Below are 25327 nucleotides of genomic sequence, written 5' to 3' on the forward strand. Positions count from 1 at the left end.
TCATCCCACACTTCCAAAGCTTTGACTCTCCACTTCCTGACATTATTAAGGAGAATATTTACCAAACCGGTGCCGTTACTGAGCGATTTTCTCCGACAGTGAAAAGGAACAAACACGACTCCTGTGAAGGGCCGGAATTGGATCGGTGGAGAACGGAGGCGTTTGTGCACCCTGGAGAGAATGATCCAGAAGAATCCCCACGAGGAAGATGTTTTGATGTGGAAACAGCTGGTCTTTGGATATACTTTGACTCGTTCAATATTTCTCTGGCTGCTGGTATTGAGCCTTCCAGCTGCTGTAACTTGAGACCCCTGGCTGAACTAGAGAAAGCCGCACTGCTCATATTAAAATGACCTTTTCCTCATCGTACTCATGGAGATGGCTCGGGCTTCAATAAGCGGCTGTGTGTATGTTTTTAGATGTCTGTGTGTGTGTGTGTGTGTGTGTGTGTGTGTGTGTGTGTGTGTGTGTGTGTGTGTGCACCATTTGTTTATAATACATACAAGAAAGGAATAGAAATGAATGAGAACTTGTATGCATGGTCGGAGTCGGCTTGAATATCACCTCACAAAAGCGCACTGACGGGAGCTAAGCTAGCTTCACTAATCTGTAATTAACACTCGTGCTGAACAAAAAGTGCACAGATGAGGTTTTCTGTAATCCTTTGGGCCTTATGAAAAACTGGATCAGAGATACTCAAAGTGCTGTCACATTTTCTGCACTGAAAATGACACACACACACACACACACACACACACACACACACACACACACACACACACACACAGGAATAAAAAAAATGTGTCTGCCCATCACTGGCAGAATATTTCAGGAATATATATATACAGTGGTGCTTGAAAGTTTGTGAGCCCTTTAGAATTTTCTATATTTCTGCATAAATATGACCTAAAACATCATCAGATTTTCACACAAGTCCTAAAAGTAGATAAAGAGAACCCAGTTAAACAAATGAGACAAAAATATTATACTTGGTCATTTATTTATTGAGGGAAATGATCCAATATTACATATCTGTGAGCGGCAAAAGTATGTGAACCTCTAGGATTAGCAGTTAATTTGAAGGTGAAATTAGAGTCAGGGGTTTCCAATCAATGGGATGACAATCAGGTGTGAGTGGGCACCCTGTTTTATTTAAAGAACAGGGATCTATCAAAGTCTGAGCTTCACAACACATGTTTGTGGAAGTGTATCATGGCACGAACAAAGGAGATTTCTGAGGACCTCAGAAAAAGCGTTGTTGATGCTCATCAGGCTGGAAAAGGTTACAAAAACATCTCTAAAGAGTTTGGACTCCACCGATCCACAGTCAGACAGATTGTGTACAAATGGAGGAAATTCAAGCCCATTGTTACCCTCCCCAGGAGTGGTCGACCAACAAAGATCACTCCAAGAGCAAGGCATGTAATAGTCAGCAAGGTCACAAAGGACCCCAGGGTAACTTCTAAGCAACTGAAGGCCTCTCTCACATTGGCTAATGTTAATGTTCATGAGTCCACCATCAGGAGAACACTGAACAACAATGGTGTGTATGGCAGGGTTGCAAGAGAAAGCCACTGCTCTCCAAAAAGAACATTGCTGCTCATCTGCAGTTTGCTAAAGATCATGTGGACAAGCCAGAAGGCTATTGGAAAATATTTTCTGGACGGATGAGACCAAAATAGAACTTTTTGGTTTAAATGAGAAGCGTTATGTTTGGAGAAAGGAAAACACTGTATTCCAGCATAAGACCCTTATCCCATCTGTGAAACATGGTGGTGGTAGTATCATGGTTTGGGCCTGTTTTGCTGCATCTGGGCCAGGACAGCTTGCCATCATTGATGGAACAATGAATTCTGAATTATACCAGCGAATTGTAAAGGAAAATGTCAGGACATCAGTCCATGAACTGAATCTCAAGAGAAGGTGGGTCATGCAGCAAGACAACGACCCTAAGCACACAAGTTGTTCTACCAAAGAATGGTTAAAGAAGAATAAAGTTAATGTTTTGGAATGGCCAAGTCAAAGTCCTGACCTTAATCCAATGGAAATGTTGTGGAAGGACCTGAAGTGAGCAGTTCATGTGAGGAAACCCACCAACATCCCAGAGTTGAAGCTGTTCTGTACAGAGGAATGGGCTAAAATTGTCCAATATCTTGTTCAATATAGTCAAGTCAAGTCAACTTTATTGTTAAATATGCTATACCGGTACATGCTCGACATACAGCACAGATGAAATTTCAGTCCTCTCTGACCCACGGTGCAAACAGGCAATCCAATAAATAAAAGTAGAATAATTGAAATAAACAATACAAACAGTATAAACACTATAGATAAGAAATAGACATAGACTAAACAGTCATACACACACGTATAAATTGGAGCAAAAAGACATAAAATAAACAGTCAAGGGCACTTGAGGTATAACAGGTAAACAGTATAAACAATAAACTAATAGCTGTTAAGGTGAGGTAGTGTGGAATAGTGCAAATGAGCGAGGTAAAGTGAGATGTGCGGTCCCTGAGTTCAGTGTGTTAATGAATGTTTAGAGTATGTATGTGTGTGTGTTGGGGGGGGGGGGGACTGTGAGGATGACATGTCAGATGCTGAAGGGGGGGCAGGGGGGTGTGCGAGCAGAATCTGTGGCAGGGGGCAGAGGGGGGAGGAGGGGCAGAACAGGGAGGGAGTTGAGCCTCCTGACTGCCTGGTGAAAGAAACTGTTCTTGAGCCTGCTGGTTTTGGCCCGGAGACTCCGCAGTCTCCTCCCCGACGGCAGCAGACTGAAGAGGCTGTGAGATGGATGGGTGGGTGGGGTCACCTGCAATCCTGATGGCTTTGCGGGTGAGGCGGGAGTTATAAATATCCATTAGAGAAGGGAGAGAGACACCAATGATCCTTTCAGCTGCTCTCACGATGCGCTGCAGAGACTTGCAGCAGGACACGGTGCAGGCGCCGTACCACACGGTGATGCAACTGGTCAGGATGTTCTCGATGGTGCCTCTGTGTGCATGATGGGGGGCGGGGCTCTTGCTCTCCTCAGTTTGTGAAGGAAGTACAGACGCTGTTGGGCTTTTCCTCCAAGCCGGTGTGCAGGACTGATCAACAGTTACCGGAAACATTTAGTTACAGTTATTGCTGCACAAGGGGGTCACACCAGATACTGAAAGCAATGGTTCACATACTTTTGCCACTCACAGACATGTAAGATTGGATTATTTTCCTCAATAAATAAATGACCAAGTATAATATTTTTGTCTCATTTGTTTAACTGGGTTCTCTTTATCTACTTTTAGGACTTGTGTGAAAATTTGATGATGTTTTAGGTCATATTTATGCAGAAATATAGAAAATTCTAAAGGGTTCACAAACTTTCAAGCACCAATGTATGTTCTATCCACATTCACTGGATATAAGCAATCATGCTCTCTGATTGGCTACTCTACTACTAGGCTAACAGCTCATATACCGTGAGTTGAGAAAAACAAAATGGCGGCACGTGTTGCTGAACCAACCGAGGAGGAAATAAAAACTACTTGAAAACAAAACCCCAAAAATACAAAAAACAAGCAACAAAATATGGAATGAAAGTATTTGATGGTAAGAACGTATCCTTTTTTATTTTTCAAGAATTATAATTATTATCATCACATTTTTCACCAATTGCTCCTGTCATTTCACCGTTTTTTTACACTCTAAAAGGAAATTATTTTGTTGGACGTTTTGCATAAAGTTTTTATTTATCGAATTTGCAAAAAATAAAAATAAAAATGCTCTGTTTCTCAAAATCCAGTGAATGTGGATAGAATAAAACAGTTATTCCACTCAATCTCTCTGTACGTGAATTATAGACAACTCGGTGCTACGCGTCTCATTGGCTATCGGCTCATGTATGACTTGATTTCATGGAATAACTGTTATATATACTATAAACTGTAACTATAATTACTGTATGTACATTAGAGGAAATAAATATCTTGTTTTTTATTATCCATTTAGCTCTATGACATTTTAAGTAGCGTTTTTACACAAACTCACTCACTCATACGGTTCATGGTGCTGAAAATTAAAAATGTTATCCAAACTACAGTACATATGCCCAAAACACAGACAAAATGCTCCACAATATAGTATATATATGGTTAATTTGTTCCAAAAATAGAGTAAAAGTGTCCAAAGTGCAATCTATTTTGTCCAAAATACATTTAAATAGTCCAAAATGTGTCCATAATACACTACATCCAGTCACAACTACAGTCCAGTTCAGGTAAAATGTCAAAAAAATATAGTAGATATGGGCACAATACAGTCAACTTGGTCCAAAATACAGTTATCTAAAATCAGGCATGTAACAATATATCATGCGATGTTAACTCGTGATTTGAAAAAAAAAAGAGATGATTTCTATCAATTAAATAATAAATGAATCATGATTATTATCAGGCTGCATAATCTCTTAGTTTTTCCTCACTGTAATTGTGTTATTTAGACAGCAGAGGGAGCACATAATAATGTATAGTAGTGGGAATGAGTGTGACTTCACCATAGGTGGAAGTAACACAGCTCTAATGCTGTGAAAACACACAGAAACAGATGTAAAATGTGAACTATGTGTTGTGTGATTGTGTACATATAGATTAAACAGGAAACCAGAGCTCTCTCTCTTTTTACAGACTGCTGATAGATACAGAAAAGAGAAGCAAATAGAGGGAAAACAAATGTTTATAAAAGTTTATCAAGAAAAGGAATATTTGTTTTTAACTTTTTCATTTTTAATAAAATGAATATTTAGGCTATATAATACTTGATTGTATTTTACCCCAACTTTTACAAATGTGTAAATAATTACTGTTGGTTCTTAAGAAAATGAAATGAAACTGTTTTTCTTTTTTTTATTTCAACAAAATGAATATTTAAGTTGATAAAGAATAGTAAAATAAATGTTTAATTTCAAATCATGACCCAATTTCCTGAATCGAATCGAATCATGAACTGGATGAATCGTTACATGCCAACCTAAAATACAGCCAATTTAATCCAAAATATCGTGAATATGTCCAAAATACACTTAATTTCTTCCAAAATACAGCCCACGTGTCCTAAATATAGTCAGTTTAAACTGAAATACAGTCAGTGTGGTCCACAATACAGTAAAATTACCCAAATTACCGTCCTTTTGCTACAGAAAATCCAATTATTTTCAATTAAACAGTCAAACAGTCAGTTTGAGGCAAATTACAGTCTATTTGGAAATGACTGCGTGTTCAGTGGCATTACTCTCAAATAATTTACGGGAAAATCTCCTGAAAACAAATGGAGTAGCCCTCCGAGAGTTCAGTCTCAAGTGTTTCTATTGCACCTGCATAAGCTGGCCAGCACGTCCCTTTTTGTCTTCCATTTTCCATATATGGTCATGTTTCCTGTTCACATTAGCTTTTTCTGTTACTCAGGGGTTTTTTTAGGATGTGACCAACCTTTTCACTGTTTCTTAGTTTCCTATTTTTGCATTATTAAACCATAATTCCCTCGACTTGTTCCCTGGACTTGTTCCCTTGACTCATTCCCTCAACTCATCCCTAGACTTGTTCCCTGGATTCATTTCCTCAACTCACTTCCTTGACTTGTTCCCATGATCCATTCCCTCGACTTGTTCCCTCAATTCATTCCCTGGACTCGTTCCCTCAACTTTCTCCCTTGACTTTTTCTTTTGACTCATTCCCTCGACTTGTTCCCCTGACTCATTCCCTCAACTTATTCCCTTGACTCATTCCCTCAACTTGTTCCCTTGACTCGTTCCCTAGACTTGTTCCCTCAACTTGTCCCTTGACTTGTTCCCTGGATTTGTTCCCTCAACTTTTCCCCTTGACTTATTCCCTCGACTTGTTCCCCTGACTTATTCCCTTGACTCACTCCCTCAACTCATCCCTAGACTATTCATTTCCTCAACTCACTTCCTTGACTTATTCCCATGATCCAGTCCCTCGACTCGTCCCTAGACTCGTTCCCTCAATTTTCTCCCTTGACTTTTTCTTTTGACTCATTCCCTCGACTTGTTCCCCTGACTCATTCCCTCAACTTATTCCCTTGACTCATTCCCTCAACTTGTTCCCTTGACTCGTTCCCTAGACTTGTTCCCTCAACTTGTCCCTTGACTTATTCCCTCGACTTGTTCCCCTGACTTATTCCCTTGACTCATTCCCTCAACTCATTCCCTCAACTTATTCTCTCGACTTGTTCCCTTGGTCCCTAGTTCTCAGTGCTTTGTTTATCGTTCTCATGAATCATGACCTACAGTATACACCAATATTTGCTCATGTCTCCTTCACTGTTAAACAGCGATCTAATTGTACTTCAGAAATGAATAACAGACAACCAAGTGGACTTGATGAGCGAAAGCCAGGCGTCATGCACTGCCTCGGATTATCACACCGGAATCGATTACTTACTCACTGGACCCGCGCTATTCGGCACACCTGTAAAAAGAAATAAAAAGAAGAGAGGGAATGTTAGCACTCTGATAAGAGAGATGTTTAACAGCTGAAAAGTCATTGTGAAATGAAAAATGAATCGTTTTCATATTTATACCAGGCCTTGTCTTGTCTCAAATACTCAGCGCAGTGTTCTCTCAGTGTGTGGATTTCAGTTCTGTCCCCAACCCTCATGATATCATTGTTTTGTTATCCTAATGTGTTCGCCTGTTCCATGTTTCACTCTGAGTTGTATATTTCTACTCTCCTCTTCCTTTGTTTCTTTGCGAACCTTCATCAGTACTTCTCATGCCTTAGTTTCTTTCCAATCATAGCCTACTTCCTGTCCTGGTTCAGCTGGTTTTCCTGATTACTGGATCAGGGTTAATGTTGGTTAATGTCACGTTCTGACTCCAGCTACAAACTCTTCTTACACACTGCATCTGGCCTTCATGAACCACACTTTAGACAGCTAAAGAAACGTTTATACTGAACAAATATACAATCCTGTAATGTGGATAGAATTTAAATATTTGTTTTTGGAAAAATAAAGACAAGGAAAAAAAGTGTGTTTGGGAAATAATTCAATGTAATTTAAATAAATTGTTGAATAAAAAAAAAATACTTTCATTCATCTTTAGTAAGTGATTTATCCTGGTCTGGTGGATCTGGAGGCTTTCCCAGAAATGCTGGGAGCCAGGAGGGAGAATTCACACACACACACTATATATATATATATATATATATATATATATATATACACAGAAAAGTGTCATAAAAATTGTCTAGCTGTTGCAGGAAATTTGTTTAATTTCGCTCAACTGAAAAAGAAAAGTTAATTAATTAATTAAATAACTTGCAACAAGCTGATATAATATTTTTGACATTTATTTTCAAGGTTTCATTTATTTTAACTCATCTGGCAACATAAATACAACAATGCTTGGGAATTCTGGGAATTTCCTCTGCCTAATCAGGAACTGGAGTGAGTGTGGAGCAGTTTATAAATGCAACTCGTCAATTTTTTTTTTAGTTCTTTAGACCTTTTCTTTAAATTTAAAAAAAAAAAATCAACAAACAAACAAACTGATTTTAAAACTAATTGTAAAAGTTTTTACAATTAGTTTGTATCCCAGTTAGTGTTGTTCATGATTAAAGTTTATAAAGGAAATTGATGTGTACTGTAGCTGCTGCTGCTGCTGATGATGATGATGAAGATGATGATGATGATGATGATGATGATGATATACAGTACATTTCAGTATATAGTATCAGGAAACAAGGTTTTGAGGAATATACAGTACATATGATGTGATTGTGAAGTGGGCGGAGCTGAAAGTCTTCTTCAAAGTTACTACATTTTGCTGTTTTCTGTGAACACTACAGTAGTAAGCTGTTCACTATCATCAGCCACCATCTACCTAGTGTTCACTGTTATGCAGACGATACACAACTCTTGTGTTCAGACCAGATGACAGTACGCCACAGAACACAGCCATCTCTGCAATGGACACCTGTTTGCAGGACATACTGTACATGAGTGGATGATAAGGGACAGACTGCTGATCAACAATGATAAAACCGAGTTTATGACAATCAGCACCAAGATGCAGCTGGAGAAAGTCGGCACGACCAGCCTGACAGTAGGCGAATTTGAGATCCAACCCACTTGTGATCCTGTCAGGAACCTGGGAGTCTGGTTTGACAGGACCTTCAGTCTCAGCACACACATCACAAAAACTTGCAAAAGTTCATTTTACCACCTACACAACATCAGAAGGATCAGGAAATACCTCAGCAGAGAATCTACAGAAAGGCTGGTACATGCTTTTCTCATCAGCAGGCTGATTGTAATGGACTCTGATATGGACTAACGAGGAACTTGATAGCAAAGCTACAACGCGTGCAAAATGCAGCTGCTTGGGTTCTATACCATGCGCCTTGGTTCTACCATAATACACCACATCTTTATGATTTGCATTTGCTTCCAGTTAAGTTTAGGACAGATGTTAAGGCTATCATCATCACTTTTAAATAATATGGCCCCAGAGTATCTTTCTAGCTTGCGAACTTTTAAGGCTAACTCAGTTTATAGTCTTGGCTCCAACAAGAAGTTCCTCCTGTCAGTGCTGAACTTTAGAACTCAGCCTACTCACGGTAACGGAGTCTTTATGGCTACTGTACTGAAACTATGGAACTTTTTGCCAAATGACCTCAGATGCACCGATGATTGTAATGTTTTCAAGAATAAGCTAAAAACAGTGTTGTACCGTAGTTGAGTCACTAAACCTCGAGTCCAAGTCCAGTCTCAAGTCCCCAGTGTTTAAGTCCAAGTCATTAAAGAAAATTTCGAGTCGAGTCGAGTCTACTATTGAGCCAAGTCGAGTCCGAGTTGAGTCCAAGACTCCAGCCGCACCATTTGATGGTGTTTGTTTCAGTGCCATTAACATTAGTTGGTTCCTGAACATGATGTATGAACAGGTGAATGTGCTTCTCTTTATCAGGGAGTGTGAAGTATTCTGTCAGAGATGGTTGGGAGACGGATGTAAGTGCAGAAGGTGTGTTTATTAATACAAGTGAAGATGGTAAACAATCCAGAACGGCAGGCAAAATCGTAAAACGGTGAAACAGACAATAGGTCAAGCAAGGCACAAACAGGCTATCGTAGACTCGGCAGTATCAAAGACGAGAAACAGGAAATCAGGGATCAGGAAACCAAACAAGGAAATAAGGCTCGGTAATGTGTCAGGAACGCAACTCAATACTTCACAAAATAAGTGTGTTTTCACAGTTTTTATATCAGCATGCTGATTGCGCATTAATCCTGTGCAGGTGCGAGTTGTTTATGGTGCGTGCGAGAGTCCGCTTGGTATGTGCGCTGTCCGGAGCACTCTCGAGAGTCTATCTGATGCACGTGCCAAGGCTCACAGGTGTGACAGTCTTACATGAAATTAGTACAAACATTAATGTAGATATAAATATAAATATCTCATCTCATTATCTGTAGCGGGCGGCACGGTGGTGTAGTGGTTAGCGCTGTCGCCTCACAGCAAGAAGGTCCTGGGTTCGAACCCCGGGTCCGGCGAGGGCCTTTCTGTGTGGAGTTTGCATGTTCTCCCCGTGTCCGCGTGGGTTTCCTCCGGGTGCTCCGGTTTCCCCCACAGTCCAAAGACATGCAGGTTAGGTTGACTGGTGACTCTGGATTGACCGTAGGTGTGAATGTGAGTGTGAATGGTTGTCTGTGTCTATGTGTCAGCCCTGTGATGACCTGGCGACTTGTCCAGGGTGTACCCCGCCTTTCGCCCATAGTCAGCTGGGATAGGCTCCAGCTTGCCTGCGACCCTGTAGAAGGATAAAGCGGCTAGAGATAATGAATGAATGAATGAATTATCTGTAGCCACTTTATCCTGTCCTACAGGGTCGCAGGCAAGCTGGAGCCTATCCCAGCTGACTAGGGGTGAAAGGCGGGGTACACCCTGGACAAGTCGCCAGGTCATCACAGGGCTGACACATAGACACAGACAACCATTCACACTCACATTCACACCTACGGTCAATTTAGAGTCACCAGTTAACCTAACCTGCATGTCTTTGGACTGTGGGGGAAACCGGAGCACCCGGAGGAAACCCACGCGGACACGGGGAGAACATGCAAACTCCGCACAGAAAGGCCCTCGCCAGCCACGGGGCTCGAACCCGGACCTTTTTGCTGTGAGGCGACAGCGCTAACCACTACACCACCGTGCCGCCCAAATATAAATATATTATGCCAAATTATTATGGCATGTTAGAAAAAATAAAGAAAAAAAATCAGAGTCCTCGTCTCCAATTTACGAGTCCGAATGCAGTTAATGCATGAGTCCAAGTCATCAGTGCTCAAGTCCAAGTCAAGTCACGAGTCCTTAAAATTAGGGCACGACTCGGACTCGAGCACTACAAGCCTGGTTAAAAACAATCCTCTTCCGACAGGCATTTGGATGAATTAACTCATTTTTCAAATTTTTAAAAAAATTTTTCATTTATTTATTTTTTTATGTACAGAGGTCTCCCAAGAGCTAAGAAACTCATTGACTATTTATACACAGACACTGATTCCAATCAAACAAGTCACAGTTGTGGAAACTGTTATGTTATTCATTGACTCAACAGAAACTTACCCTTAACAACAATTTAAACTTTTTTTTTTTTATTATAATTGCAATTACACTACCGTTCAAAAGTTTGGGGTCGCTTTGAAATGTCCTTATTTTTGAAAGAAAAGCACTGTTCTTTTCAATGAAGATCACTTTAAACTAATCAGAAATCCACTCTATACATTGCTAATGTGGTAAATGACTATTCTAGCTGCAAATGTCTGGTTTTTGGTGCAATATCTCCATAGGTGTATAGAGGCCCATTTCCAGCAACTCTCACTCCAGTGTTCTAATGGTACAATGTGTTTGCTCATTGCCTCAGAAGGCTAATGGATGATTAGAAAACCCTTGTACAATCATGTTAGCACAGCTGAAAACAGTTGAGCTCTTTAGAGAAGCTATAAAACTGACCTTCCTTTGAGCAGATTGAGTTTCTGGAGCATCACATTTGTGGGGTCGATTAAATGCTCAAAATGGCCAGAAAAATGTCTTGACTATATTTTCTATTCATTTTACAACTTATGGTGGGAAATAAAAGTGTGACTTTTCATGGAAAACACAAAATTGTCTGGGTGACCCCAAACTTTTGAACGGTAGTGTATATTGTACAGGCTTTCTGTTGGTATAATAAAAAATAAAATAAAATAATTTTTATTATGGGTATATTTATTTTTATACATTATTATTACCCACCTACGATGTAGTAAGTGCGGTGAGGTATTGTAATCAGTGCAATTTGTCTGTTTGTTTGTTTGTTTGTCTGTCTGTCTGTCTGTCTGTTAACAATCTAGCGTCTAGACGGTTGCACTGATTGACTTCAAATTTTCAGGGTAAATGGGCAATAGTCCGTAGATTACCTGATTAAATTTTGGGGGTAATCGGGTCAAGGTCAAGGTCACCGGAAAGGTCAAAATCGTTTTTTTTTTATTTGCGATAACTTTCTTCAAATTCATCATTTTGACTTGAAACCAAAACCAAAACATGCATCTTTCAATTCTGCTTCCAACCATATGCTACATGATGGGGTAGCTTGGACAATCTCCATAGAGGTTGGGGTTAAAGGTCAAGGGGGTCAAGGCTATTGGTTAAAATAACATATTTTCCATTATAACTCAAAAACTGTTGCCGATAGACAGATGTTTACTATTATGAGCATATAGGAACTCCCATATGGCCTTTCATTTAGCACCATGATCTTTGACCTTGAGTGACCATGAAAGGTCAAACTCAAGGTCACAGATTTTCAGAGGGCTGTAACTTGAAAACGGTTGATGGTAGACAGATATTTACCGTTATCAACTTATAGGAAGTGCCATATGGGCTTTCATTTGGCACCATGACCTTTGACCTTGAATGATTTTGAAATGTCAAACTTAAGGTCATGGATTTTCATAGGGCTATATGGCGCTTTTGAAAACTGTATGGTTGAATTTGCACAGGACAGACGATTATTATTATTATTATTATTATTATTATTATTATTATTATTATTTATTTCAGAAAATAAAAACAAAAATGGTGATTTTTTTAAATTGGTGAAGGTGTTACATTGGTGCAATATCTCACACACACACGCGCACACACAATGGTCTGCTGTAGATAAAATATGAGGTCACATCACATCACAAATCACATCACGACTCTCTGGCTTTCTGTGATGCTGAATCGCTGACTTCGAAACTCAAATGCTTTTCTTCACCTGTCAGAAAAAAACTGAGCGTGAAAGGGAAAATGTCAACCATCAGAAAGCGCAGGCTCATGGATTATACAAGAAACGAGAATCACTGATAAATAAATAAACAAGAGCAGAACAAACAAATGCAAATGAAAAAAAGGTGGAGAAAAAAGACAAAAAAAAGGAACAAGAGCAAGTGTGCATGATGTTCATTTCAGCATCATCTCCTGCAGAGCAAGTCGGAGGAGGAACAAACGGGGACGTGAGAGGGAGCTGGAAGCCTCGCTCTTTTCATCCAGCTCTCTCTCTGAACAGTGAGGAAAATAATGGACTGAGGAATGAGGAGGAGAAGGAGGATAGGAGTGAAGAAAGGAGAAGCAAAAATGAGGTGGAAGACAACAAGAAGATGAAGAAAGACAAGAAGGAGAAAGGAGACGATGGAGAAGAAGGAAACAGGAAGATGTGATGGAGGAAGAAAGAGAAGGCGAAGATGAGTGCAGGAGTTTATTCAGGAGGAAATGAAAAAAAGGAGAAGGTAGAGCAGAAGTGAGAGAACATGGAGGAAGATGCGGAGAAGGAAAAGAAGAGAAAGACAGAGAAAAAGATGGAGCAAGTAAAGGAGAAGGGAAAGAAGTCAGACATTTACATGATGGATGAAAAAGTGAAAGAGAAAGGAGGAGAAGAAGAAAACAAAGAAGGAACATGGAGAAGAAGATGAGAAGGTGAAAAAGATGGAGAAAACAAAGGCGGCACAAAGGAAGGTTTAAGAAGGAGAGGAACAGAGGAGAAGAAGGGAACGATGGAGGAGATGGTGGTCAGTGGAAGAAAGAGAAGAATGGAATGAAGACGTGAGTGACAAAAAAGAGGAGAAGAATGAAAGAAGAGAAGAAGTGAGAAAATAATGACGATCATGAGGAGGAGGGAAAAAGAGGAAGAGAAAGAAAAAAGAGAAAGCAAGTAAATGAGAAGGAAAAGATGGAGAAGGTAAAGGTCAGAAAGAGGATGAAGGAGAGAAAATAAATGAGAAGAAAAAATGTAAAGGAGAAGAACACGGGGAAGAAGAACATAAAGAGGAAGCAGGACGAAAAAGATGAGTAACTTAAAGGACGAATAAAAGAACATGGGAGATGTGAAGGAGGACAAATGAAGCAAAGCAGAAACAATTAAAAGAAAAGACAAAAGCTGAAGGAGGAGAAGAAGCGAGAGAGAAGGAGGAGGGGGAAGTAAGAGCTGAGAAGAACAGAAAGAAGAAGTGAAGGAAGATGTGAAGAGACGAACAAGCAGGTGAAGAAGCAAGAGGCCAAGGAGGAGGAGGAAGGAGGAGGAGGAAAGAGACGGAGAAAAGAATGGTAGGCAGGAAAATGAGGAAAAGAGAATGAAGAAGAGGAGGAAAAGAAAGAGCAGAGTAAGAAAAGAGGTGTGATGGCAGAGAAGGATGAGGGGAAGACAGGGAGGAGAAGAAGGAGGAAAAAAGAGGGAAGGAGATGTGGGCAGAAGCAGGAGGAAAAGGAGGAGAAAGAGGAGGAGGACGGACATATACACAAACACACACACGATAGGTGCAAACTGAGTCATCAGAGAGAGAGATAGAAAGAGAGAGACAGACAGAAAGAGAGAGACAGAAAGAGAGAGAGACATATATATATATATATATATATATAGAGAGAGAGAGAGAGAGAGAGAGAGAAAGAGAGACATATATATATATATATATATATAGAGAGAGAGAGAGACAGAGAGAGACAGAAAGAGAGACAGATATATATATATATCACATCACATCACATCACATTATCTCTAGCCGCTTTATCCTTCTACAGGGTCGCAGGCAAGCTGGAGCCTATCCCAGCTGACTACGGGCGAAAGGCGGGGTACACCCTGGACAAGTCGCCAGGTCATCACAGGGCTGACACATAGACACAGACAACCATTCACACTCACATTCACACCTACGGTCAATTTAGAGTCACCAGTTAACCTAACCTGCATGTCTTTGGACTGTGGGGGAAACCGGAGCACCCGGAGGAAACCCACGCGGACACGGGGAGAACATGCAAACTCCGCACAGAAAGGCCCTCGCCGGCCCCGGGGCTCGAACCCAGGACCTTCTTGCTGTGAGGCGACAGCGCTAACCACTACACCACCGTGCCGCCCATATATATATATATATATATATATATATACAGAGAGAGAGAGAGAGAGAGAGACAGATATATATATATATATATACACAGAGAGAGAGAGAGAGACAGAAAGAGAGAGAGACAGATGTGTGGATGTGTGTATATATATATATATATATATATATATATATATATATATATATAGAGAGAGAGAGAGAGAGAGAGAGAGACAGATGTGTGGATGTGTGTATATATATATATATATATATATATATATACACAGAGAGAGAGAGAGAGACAGAAAGAGAGAGAGACAGATGTGTGTATATATATATATATATATATATATAGAGAGAGAGAGAGAGAGAGAGAGGGGGGGGGGGGGGGGGCTGTAGGATAAGGGGACAGTGTGGACAGGGGAACACGACATCACACATTATCAGACCTGAGTCTCTGGTGCTCGGAGTCTCTGTGTGTGTTTTGGCCCACAATCCCTTTAACCCGTGTTTAACCCGTGTTTAATCAGTGTTTAATCAGTATTTAGTGCTTTATCAGTTCTTTAGCGTTTCCTCCTTTATTCGATCTTTCCTTCCAGGTTTATTCCCTCATTAAGCCCTGAGTAATAACACACACAGATAACGAGTGTAATGAGTTTAGAGGGAGGGGATTAATACAGAAGGCGTGGCACACACTACGTAAGTGGTTCATACACTCCATCATACAGTCAGGATTCACTCGCTTCAGTTTATAATCAGCTCGTAGAGGTCGTTATAGAGACGGAACTCATCTCACTAATGAGAGTTTATTTACTGTGGGTTTAATGTTCTATCAGGCTTCATCAGTTTCAGATTGAATCAGATCAATTTGGGATTTTACAATACATCGTACTGCTGTGTTGCTATAGAAACTGTACAAATTCAACCCCCCAACACACACACACACACACACGCTCGAAACACATGTCGTGGTGACAGCCCATTTTTCAGCGTCTCTCCCAGAGGCTGATCGGACACGATTAACCCAGACAGGGACAAAATAACACGTCCTGAATTTCCCAGCATGCTCTGGACTTCTGATTGGAAAAGTCACTGAGAGCAGGAATGCAGGGACGAGACATGGCGGCTCTGAGAGGCGTGTCACTGCAGACGCGAGGAGAATACCTGCTGGCCTCATTACAACTGTGTGTGTGGTGAGATGTGACCTTCACTTCTGTTTGTCTCATCTGTTTCGTCTCCTTCCGCACGATCCACGAAGCCTTATCTCCTAAATCCTAAATTTCTACCTCAGGCGAAGTGAGTAATTACTTTTTCGGGGCCGTGTGAGTCTCCTGGCGATCCGTCGTGCTTCTGTAATGGCAGGTGAGAGGCGCGGACGTGACGATCCGCCACCGACACACTGCTTCAGTCATCCACCGTTTGCTTCCCTCACGAGTAAAATCACACAATGAGAAAGCTCCAGCTCGAACTGCATGGCTCACTGGGTCGAGGCGGGGTCAGGGGCGGGGCTTATTCATCCCTAAAGATTTCCACACACTCTGGACTACAGCAGGATTTCATCGAAAAGGACATTTCTATTAATGTCCACAAACTAAAACAGCTCTCAGAATCATTTCTGTTAATCAACAGGAAGTTAAATCATCACTTCCTCTCTGTGTTCTCTCTCTCAGGAGTCTCAGCCTCGACCCTCAAACAAGTTACACTCTGATCAACATCAGGGAGGGGTGATGAACACCAGTAACAACACACCGTACAGTGCTTTATTCCTCTTACACCACAGCAATCTGAATATGTTGTAATTTTTATGTTTCACTCACGAGTCACCTTTCATGTTGTGGAACAACGTCCTGTAGCTTTGCTTCTCACTTATGCTATAGCAGCTATCGCTCGCTCTCCAGCATCTCCTTTTCTTTCTCATTATCTGTAGCCGCTTTATCCTGTTCTACAGGGTCGCAGGCAAGCTGGAGCCTATCCCAGCTGACTACGGGCGAAAGGCGGGGTACACCCTGGACAAGTCGCCAGGTCATCACAGGGCTGACACATAGACACAGACAACCATTCACACTCACATTCACACCTACGCTCAATTTAGAGTCACCAGTTAACCTAACCTGCATGTCTTTGGACTGTGGGGGAAACCGGAGCACCCGGAGGAAACCCACGCGGACACGGGGAGAACATGCAAACTCCGCACAGAAAGGCCCTCGCCGGCCACTGGGCTCGAACCCGGACCTTCTTGCTGTGAGGCGACAGCGCTAACCACTACACCACCGTGCCGCCCTTCCTTTTCTTTCTCTTAAAGATAATAAGACAAAAAAAAATAGTTTGTCATGTTACCAAGAACCCGTACAGCGTAAACTCATCTGTTCCGATTCTGAAGATGTCGGAAAACTTAAAGTTACAGCTTTACCTCTGACACTGGAGACTTCTTCCAGAAATGTAACATACAGTGGTGCTTGAAAGTTTGTGAACCCTTTAGAATTTTCTATATTTCTGCATAAATATGACCTAAAACATCATCAGATTTTCACCCACGTCCTAAAAGTAGATAAAGAGAACCCAGTTAAACAAATGAGACAAAAATATTATACTTGGTCATTTATTTATTGAGGAAAATGATCCAATATTACATATCTGTGAGTGGCAAAAGTATGTGAACCTTTGCTTTCAGTATCTGGTGTGACCCCCTTGTGCAGCAATAACTGCAACTAAACGTTTCCAGTAACTGTTGATCAGTCCTGCACACCGGCTTGGAGGAATTTTAGCCCATTCCTCCGTACAGAACAGCTTCAACTCTGGGATGTTGGTGGGTTTCCTCACATGAACTGCTCGCTTCAGGTCCTTCCACAACATTTCCATTGGATTAAGGTCAGGACTTTGACTTGGCCATTCCAAAACATTAACTTTATTCTTCTTTAACCATTCTTTGGTAGAACAACTTGTGTGCTTAGGGTCGTTGTCTTGCTGCATGACCCACCTTCTCTTGAGATTCAGTTCATGGACAGATGTCCTGACATTTTCCTTTAGAATTCGCTAGTATAATTTAGAATTCATTGTTCCATCAATGATGGCAAGCCGTCCTGGCCCAGATGCAGCAAAACAGGCCCAAACCATGATACAACCACCACCATGTTTCACAGATGGGATAAGGTTCTTATACTGGAATGCAGTGTTTTCCTTTCTCCAAACATAATGCTTCTCAGTTAAACCAAAAAATTTTGTTTTGGTCTCATCCATCCACAAAACATTTTTCCAATAGCCTTCTGGCTTGTCCATGTGATCTTTAGCAAACTGCAGATGAGCAGCAATGTTCTTTTTGGAGAGCAGTGGCTTTCTCCTTGCAACCCTACCATGCACACTATTGTTGTTCAGTGTTCTCCTGATGGTGGACTCATGAATGTTAACATTAGCCAATGTGAGAGAGGCCTTCAGTTGCTTAGAAGTTACCCTGGGGTCCTTTGTGACCTCACTGACTATTACACGCCTTGCTCTTGGAGTGATCTTTGTTGGTCGACCACTCCTGGGGAGGGTAATAATGGTCTTGAATTTCCTCCATTTGTACACAATCTGTCTGACTGGGGATTAGTGGAGTCCAAACTCTTTAGAGATGGTTTTGTAACCTTTTCCAGCCTGATGAGCATCAACAATGCTTTTTCTGAGGTCCTCAGAAATCTCCTTTGTTCGTGCCATGATACACTTCCACAAACATGTGTTGTGAAGATCAGACTTTGATAGATCCCTGTTCTTTAAATAAAACAAGGTACCCACTCACACCTGATTGTCGTCCCATTGATTGAAAACACCTGCCTCTAATTTCACCTTCAAATGAACTGCTAATCCTAGAGGTTCACATACTTTTGCCGCTCACAGATATGTAATATTGGATCATTTTTCTCAATAAATAAATGACCAAGTATAATATTTTTGTCTCATTTGTTTAACTGGGTTCTCTTTATCTACTTTTAGGACTTGTGTGAAAATCTGATGTTGTTTTAGGTCATATTTATGCAGAAATATAGAAAATTCTAAAGGGTTCACAAACTTTCAAGCACCACTGTAAATAAACATCTCTGGACTTGAAGGAACTGCTCCACATTAATGAGTACACACAGTTTTAATCTGACTGCCATGCATTTGTCTGGGCAAGTTGTTTGCTTTAACCCTCTGGAGTCGAGAGCTTCTCCGGTGAAGCTCGTCAGGTTTAGGATGAGTAGATTATGTGTTTAGATAAATATCTTTGCAAGTTTTTATCATACAAGCATGATAAAAACATTGACAGAGATTTTACACTTTCCTATGTGCCCACTGCCAAATAATATTATAGTTTTTAAATTACCTAAATTAGATGAAACATAAAACTTGTCACCTTACTCAGTCATACCGGAGTCGGAGTGCTGAGCACACACTTATTGTACACATTCATAAAAGACTATTCCCATGGTAACGCATGATAATCACTTTCACTCTTTCAGTTTCGATTGGTTTCTCTTTCATGGTGGGAATGCCCACTGTAAACAGGATAAAATCTGCCAGACATAGTTTAGGCTATTTGGAGGTAAAACTTGCTGCAAGATGGCATGTGGATTTTATATGCTTCGGATGATTCAGGACAGCGATTCAATTCAAACTTGAGAACTGCGACACTCATGATGAGTAGTGCCTTTTTTTTCTTCGACTTGATCCAGCCAAACATCAACTCAAGTAAGTGTAATATTTCTTCTATTTCTGATGAGCAGATTGGTTGATATGCATGCACTATAGTGCAGACACAGGAAAAATGACTGAGCAATTTTTCCAGCGTTAAACGTATTTTCCTCAAAAATAGTTAATTTTGCTCTATTTTGAGTTTAGAGAGTAAAATTTAAAGTTGGAGTGGGAGCAAAATTACAGAGTAATTGTATAACAGAGTTGGTTTTCACTCTGAACTGAGTAATATAGTACAAGAGTTAATTTCAAGACAGACTGAATCAAGTCAAGTACCAGATAAATGAATGTGTTATAAAAAGCAGTTTTAGAACTGTGTTAGAATGTGTGAAAAACATGACCTTACACATTGGGACTTGACCTGATGGGATTAAGAGTTGGCAGTGGGAAGGGTTTTCACTCTTCTCATTGAATGGAATGGAATTTTTTACTCTCCTCATTGAATATCCCTCCCACTGCCAACCCTTTATCCCAAAACAATAGGACATACATTTTTTGATGGCCAGTTAATTGTCCAAATCAATGGAGCAGATTTAAGTTTTTGTGCTTGATCTATTCCTAAGACTGAACAGAATCACCTCAAGTGACCAAAACGGTTCGACAGAATGGGTAAGGTCATGTTTTTTTCACACATTCCAACACAGTTCTAAAACTGTTTTTTACAACATCTTCATTTATCTGTTATTTTTTTCAAGTACAATCATGACATATATACTATATGGATATTATTGTAGCTGAACTTGTGCTGAATATAAAAAAGTCATATGACTTTGAAAATACTGCTTAGATTTGTTGAAATTGACAACAAAATCAGAGCATACCAAAATCATTAGAGTGCCAGAAAATACCCTCAGACCCCAGAGGGTTAAAAGTAACTCAGTAAATTACACAGGGAAATTAATATTTCTCTGCTCTCATTTGTCTGCTCTCCTCTCCTCTCCTTCCTGCTTGTGCTCTTTGTTTCGTCTCGTTTGCCTATACTTTTTTTTTGAGAGACTCTCTCCGCATTGAATTTCTAAACTAAAAAGCATGGATTTGATAAACTGGTCTCCTAATGAAATTGACACAGTTTCTGGGTTCGGGGGAACCCACCTGTCCTACCGGAACATCTGTGGAGGACATTGGAGATATCTACCTATTCGGAACCATGATTACCAGACTTTTGCTGATTGGATTAGGCATTGCCCTGGTACATCGAGGAAATCAGACAACGGTGACAGTTGTTCAAAGCCCGACAAAGCTGCCCGATATGATTAAAGCGGTGGGCAAAACTGTCGGCACTCAGACTGTGGCTATAGAACTTGAACCACAACATGGTTGTCATCTTGGAGATGTTTTCAGCTTTGCAAGGAATAAGTATTTCGGAGACCAAATGGAATTGAATTGAACAGAATGGACAGAAATGGACAGATATGGACAAAATGGACAGATATGGACGAGTGGTGTGGACGTGTAAAGACTGTGTCTGTTCGAAAGACCAAACAATCTCTATCTTATCGACATTTGGCTCCCTGAACAGCACCGGCCTTGATCAAGGCTGTTGCTGGGGCAACATTTCCCCCAGAAGGTCACTGCTGGGAGACACTCTCGCATTCTTCGCATTCCTTCCCCAATTTTCCGCGATCGCCGTTTTTCACCCCCAGTGTGACAAGCGGGTGCGTGACCAGCGCCGCTTGCATGGCTGCAGGAGCGGACAGCTGCTTGCTTGCGCTGGGTTACCTCTACCTCCTCCCCTCCCCTCTTACCCCCTTCCCCCCACCCCTGATTGCTCCCTCCTTCCCCCCTTTCCCCCCCTCAAGTCCCATGTTTTAAAGTGTACTTGTGTTATTGTGTGCTTGTGCGGAGGTTTTTTAAATGCTCCCACACTGTACTCCTGATAGGAGCATAGTGGGGGGGGGGGGGGTGTTCTTTTTTTCCTCATCTTTCCTCATGTTACTACTGTGTTTCTTTTTCTTTTATCCCTGTCTCCCTGTCCTGTTCCCCCTCTGTAAGGACAGGCTGATGGTCAGTTTCACCGGAAACAGTGACAATAAAGGGTTCATTCATTAATACTTAAGTCTGAGTGAAAAATACTGTAGCGAGCCTGCAGCATGGAAGAAGAGTCTAGAGACAGAAATCTTAGCTTCTCTGTTGTTAGCCTGTGCTATTTGCTCTCGATAGCACGGGTTTGACCGCTTTATTAGCATTCACTAACACTACTGATGAACACTACACCAGCTATATTCCATTCAGCTCCTCGTCTTCGATTCGTTCAGTATGACGCTAGCTGAATGGAATATATCTGATCGACCACTCAACACCAGCCAATATTATTTAAATAAAGCACTAAGAGATGTTCAACTACATTTCCCAGAATGCACTGTAGCTGGGATGTGAGAAGAACATGATTGGTTGTTGCACTTCCTGGATGCAACAGTAGGTGAATCCTACTATCCATTTCCTTTTTTTTGTCTTAGCTGTTTATATTGTAAATATATAATGATTGGGTGAGAGCGTTTTCCTGTTACTTCAGTGTGTGGGTTCTTCTCATCTCATAATCTCTATTAGTTTGAAACGGCTGAGCCGAGAGTTATACATAGTTTGCACATGACATCACAGAGTCGGGGATTCCCTAGTGGCGGCCACCTTGTGGGTCAAGCTTACTGTACGGGTCACTCAGCACACATTGTAACGCGCGAGTACAAAGTCTTCAAAAGAACCCAAGCAGGCTATTTAAAGCTAGCAATGGTGCACACCTGTTGTATTCACGGCTGTCATAATAGGTCAGATGATGACGTCAAGCGGAGCTTTTATGGAAGTCCTGCTGTACGGGAGCATGAAGGCGAGCAAACAAACTCAGCATACAAAGGAGAAATCTATGGCTTGCGAGAATCAACCGCAAGGATTATCAGCCTTCCAAACACAGCAAAGTCTGCTCCGATCATTTTATAAGTGGTAAGTTGTTTAAATAAACAATCAATTGTGTTAAATTTGTTTTTGGAAACCAAAACATCATGTAAACAATCTCTGGAGAATGCCTAACTGGAATCGCTGAGTGTACGTTTACATTGTACACTGACATGGTACTGTAATACCACTAATGGATGTAAAATTTGTCTTAAATCAACTCGATATTATACACACACATATATTTATATGCAGTGTTGAGAGCTCTAAAATTCCAATGTTTACATACCTTGGCTGTAATTAGGACACGACTGTCACTTGTTTTTATATGGTGGACTTCACGGACCCAGCCACAGACAAAATAATTGTATGACTCCAGTGACTTGTATGCTTTGAGGTCGTCAAGTGTGTAGGCGCTTTTAGTATTCACGAAATAGTTCACAATATCAGGGTACGATATGGATGGCAGCCCTGCATAGTCACTTGAAAATGCATCTTTGTCCACTTCGTAGGGGTCAATTCCCCCAATCAAGGCCAGTTTGGCTGCATACCATTGTCGTGAGATGTCGTCTCATGTATCTATATACTTCTGTTTGCTTGATTTTGCCGACATTGATCTTTATTTTAGAAAACTGACTATATAACTTCATAAATTCGTCCGAGATAACATAGCCGGTAATGGCGATGGTCCGTTTTGTTTGACCCACAAGATGGCAGCTGGAGGGCGTTCCCCGGAATGCTGTGACGTCAGTGAAAACTATGTGTAGGAAATGCAATCTTTCCTCTTTGGAAGAATAAAGCAGCAAGAAATTTTCAACTACATTTCCCAGAATGCACTGCAGACAGGAAGCTGGGAAACAAGTTTTTGGTTTTGTTTTGTATTTTGCTTGTAAATTTTCAACTTTAATCTTAGAATTTTTTTGCTCAAAATATTAACCCCTCCCCCAGCTCCATGTTTGTTTGTTTATCAATGGCCCGAATAGACTGTCATACTTTCAGGTACATTTTCAGTAACAGTCTACTACACCGTGACACGGTGTTATCCCAGTGATTAATGATCAATCCAGGGCTTACATTTTCATCTCCTGTATGGATGATATCAATAATATACTCTTTAACTATTATTATAAACACCATATATGATAACTGTATCTGCTTTATAAAGCATTTTACAAAAATGTGAACACGTCCGGTCATGTGATCAATTGAATGAAAATGTTACGCATAAAATAAATGAATGAATGAATTTATTTATTTCGAACATGTATAAAAAATGTATGTAACTATTTTTACATACAAAAGAAAGAAAATGAGAAATTAAAAAAAAAATAACATAAAGAGCTAAGACATTACAAAACACCGCACATTGTTCGAAAAAGGAGTGGGAAGAAGTACAATACTTTAATCGCATACAATTTCATCAAGCATCAGCTCCATCTCTTTTAAAGCTTTACAAACTGAAAATAAAAATCATTCACAGCAGCGATGAATGGGATTTTTTAAATTCAGCACTTTATAAACAATAATTATGATTGATCTCAAATTCCCTCCAAAATGCCGTGTTATTATTCCAGTGTTTACGGAGAATGGATTTGTGTTAGAGGTGTACAAGCGTAAAATCTGAGAAGATTCAGAGCCGAGCTCCAGCAAAGACCGAAAAAACAAATATTTGAAAGAGAGATTACTGCACAGAGGAAGATATGGAGACATGAAAACAAACACAGACGTGTCTTGGGAACAGAGAGACAGAGAGAGAGAGAGAGAGAGAGAGAGAGCAGTGAGGTGATGGAGAGAGACGACGCTCAGCAGGTGGAAATGTTAAGCTGAACAAACTGAATAATGAGATAAAGGACATAATACACAGAGAGCTGAGAGGAAGACAAGATGGATGCCATGGCCTCTGAGACAGACGTGTTAATAACAGTGCTGGAGTTTTACATAAATTAATGCCCCAGTTACAATGAGGAAAAAAAAAAACATACACGCAAATATCATAAGGTTTTACTTTCCCAAGACCTTCTGAACACGATTATTGAGCAACACAGCAATGACACCGGATACCGATATATTTCTCAACTCCTAAATGTTCCTCTGAGCACCATCATGACCTTTATCTCCAAGTGGAAGGAATTTCACTCAACCATCAACCAGCCATGCACAGGAGATCCTCATAAAATTTCCAACCAGGCAGTCAGAACGTTAGTCAGAAGGTCAGCCCAAGAGCTATGCAGCACTTGAAAAGAGCTCTAGAAAGATCTGGAAGCAGTGGGTGGAGTTCTCTCAGAGAAAACAAGCAGCACAGCCACAGTCTCCATTCTCTCTCCATTACTCCAGAAGACTCCATTATTGAAGAAAAGGTATGTTAGAACTTCTTTGAAGTTTGCTTGAGAAGCTGTAGATACCAGGAGAATGTTGTGTGGTCAGACAAGACCAAAAACAAGACCTACAGTAAAGTTCAGAGGTGGAGCATCATGCATCATGGTCTTGGGCTGTTTCTCTTCTCATGGCACCAACAGGATCCAAATTATCAAAGGGAAAATGAATGGGGTCTCGTTCTGGAAAATTTGTGAGAAGAATCTCTTGCCATCCAGTAGGAGGATGAGGATGAGACGTGGGTGGGTTTTGATCCTCAGCAGGACAATGATCCAAAACATACTGCAAAAGAGACACTCAGGTGGATCCATGGGAAGAAAATAAAGGTGTGGAATGGCTCGATCATTAATTCACTTAACCCCAAATGGAAAACATGTAGAATGAACTGAAGATCACTGAAGATTCAGCATTTCATTTAAACACTGTTTGTTTGTGTAGAAGAATGAGCCAAAATCCCATCTGAACACTGACAGAGATATTAGTTTCTTCATACAGGAAGCATCTTTAAGCTGTCACTGCAAACAAAGAGATCCTGGACATGCTTTGTAAGTCTGTGTACAGCAGACAAATGAAAGCAAGATGATGTCCTACAGAAAAGGCTGATATTTATTTGAGGTTAATCAGAATCATGTTATTGAGATGTATGATAATTACTTTTAAATGTGAGTTTAAATGTGATAGGTTAATTCTGAGCTCAGTCACATGATCCATTATAAAAGAGTGTGCATACTTGTACCACATACCCAGATTGTTCTACACTGTATAGGGGTACAGTTAAAAACGTAAAGCCCCTCCTGTGCCAGGACCTGGTCTTCCAAGGAAGTTCGGTTGGATGGGAGACTCCATCCAACCAAGCCCCTGAGATGCATTGGACAGCACTGATCTTTGTTTCTATAGCCCTCAGCCTCTTGCATAACTAGGGTTACAGTGGGGGTGGGTGGGTCGTCCTCTGGTAAGCACAAGAGTTTGACTCCCT

The 25327-nt window shown here is 40.8% G+C and overlaps 1 protein-coding gene across 8 annotated transcripts in view; it reads right to left on the reverse strand.

The window, feature by feature from the left end:
• ntng1a (netrin g1a) overlaps nt 1–25327 on the reverse strand; it is a 386861-nt gene that overhangs the window by 80182 nt on the left and 281352 nt on the right. For 3 of the 8 annotated variants that reach the window (XM_060922689.1, XM_060922686.1, XM_060922683.1), the window contains exon 4: nt 6441–6467. The exons of 2 other annotated variants lie outside the window; for them this stretch is intronic. In XM_060922689.1, the coding sequence (XP_060778672.1) occupies nt 6441–6467 (27 nt within the window). Of the gene's footprint in view, nt 1–2098; nt 2119–5810; nt 5830–6440; nt 6468–11402; nt 11410–12525; nt 12555–25327 lie in introns of all 8 variants that reach the window. 3 more of the 8 variants (XM_060922685.1, XM_060922684.1, XM_060922687.1) reach the window with 3 other exon arrangements.

Source organism: Neoarius graeffei, chromosome 5 (assembly GCF_027579695.1).
Source record: "Neoarius graeffei isolate fNeoGra1 chromosome 5, fNeoGra1.pri, whole genome shotgun sequence".
NCBI classification, from domain to species: domain Eukaryota; kingdom Metazoa; phylum Chordata; class Actinopteri; order Siluriformes; family Ariidae; genus Neoarius; species Neoarius graeffei.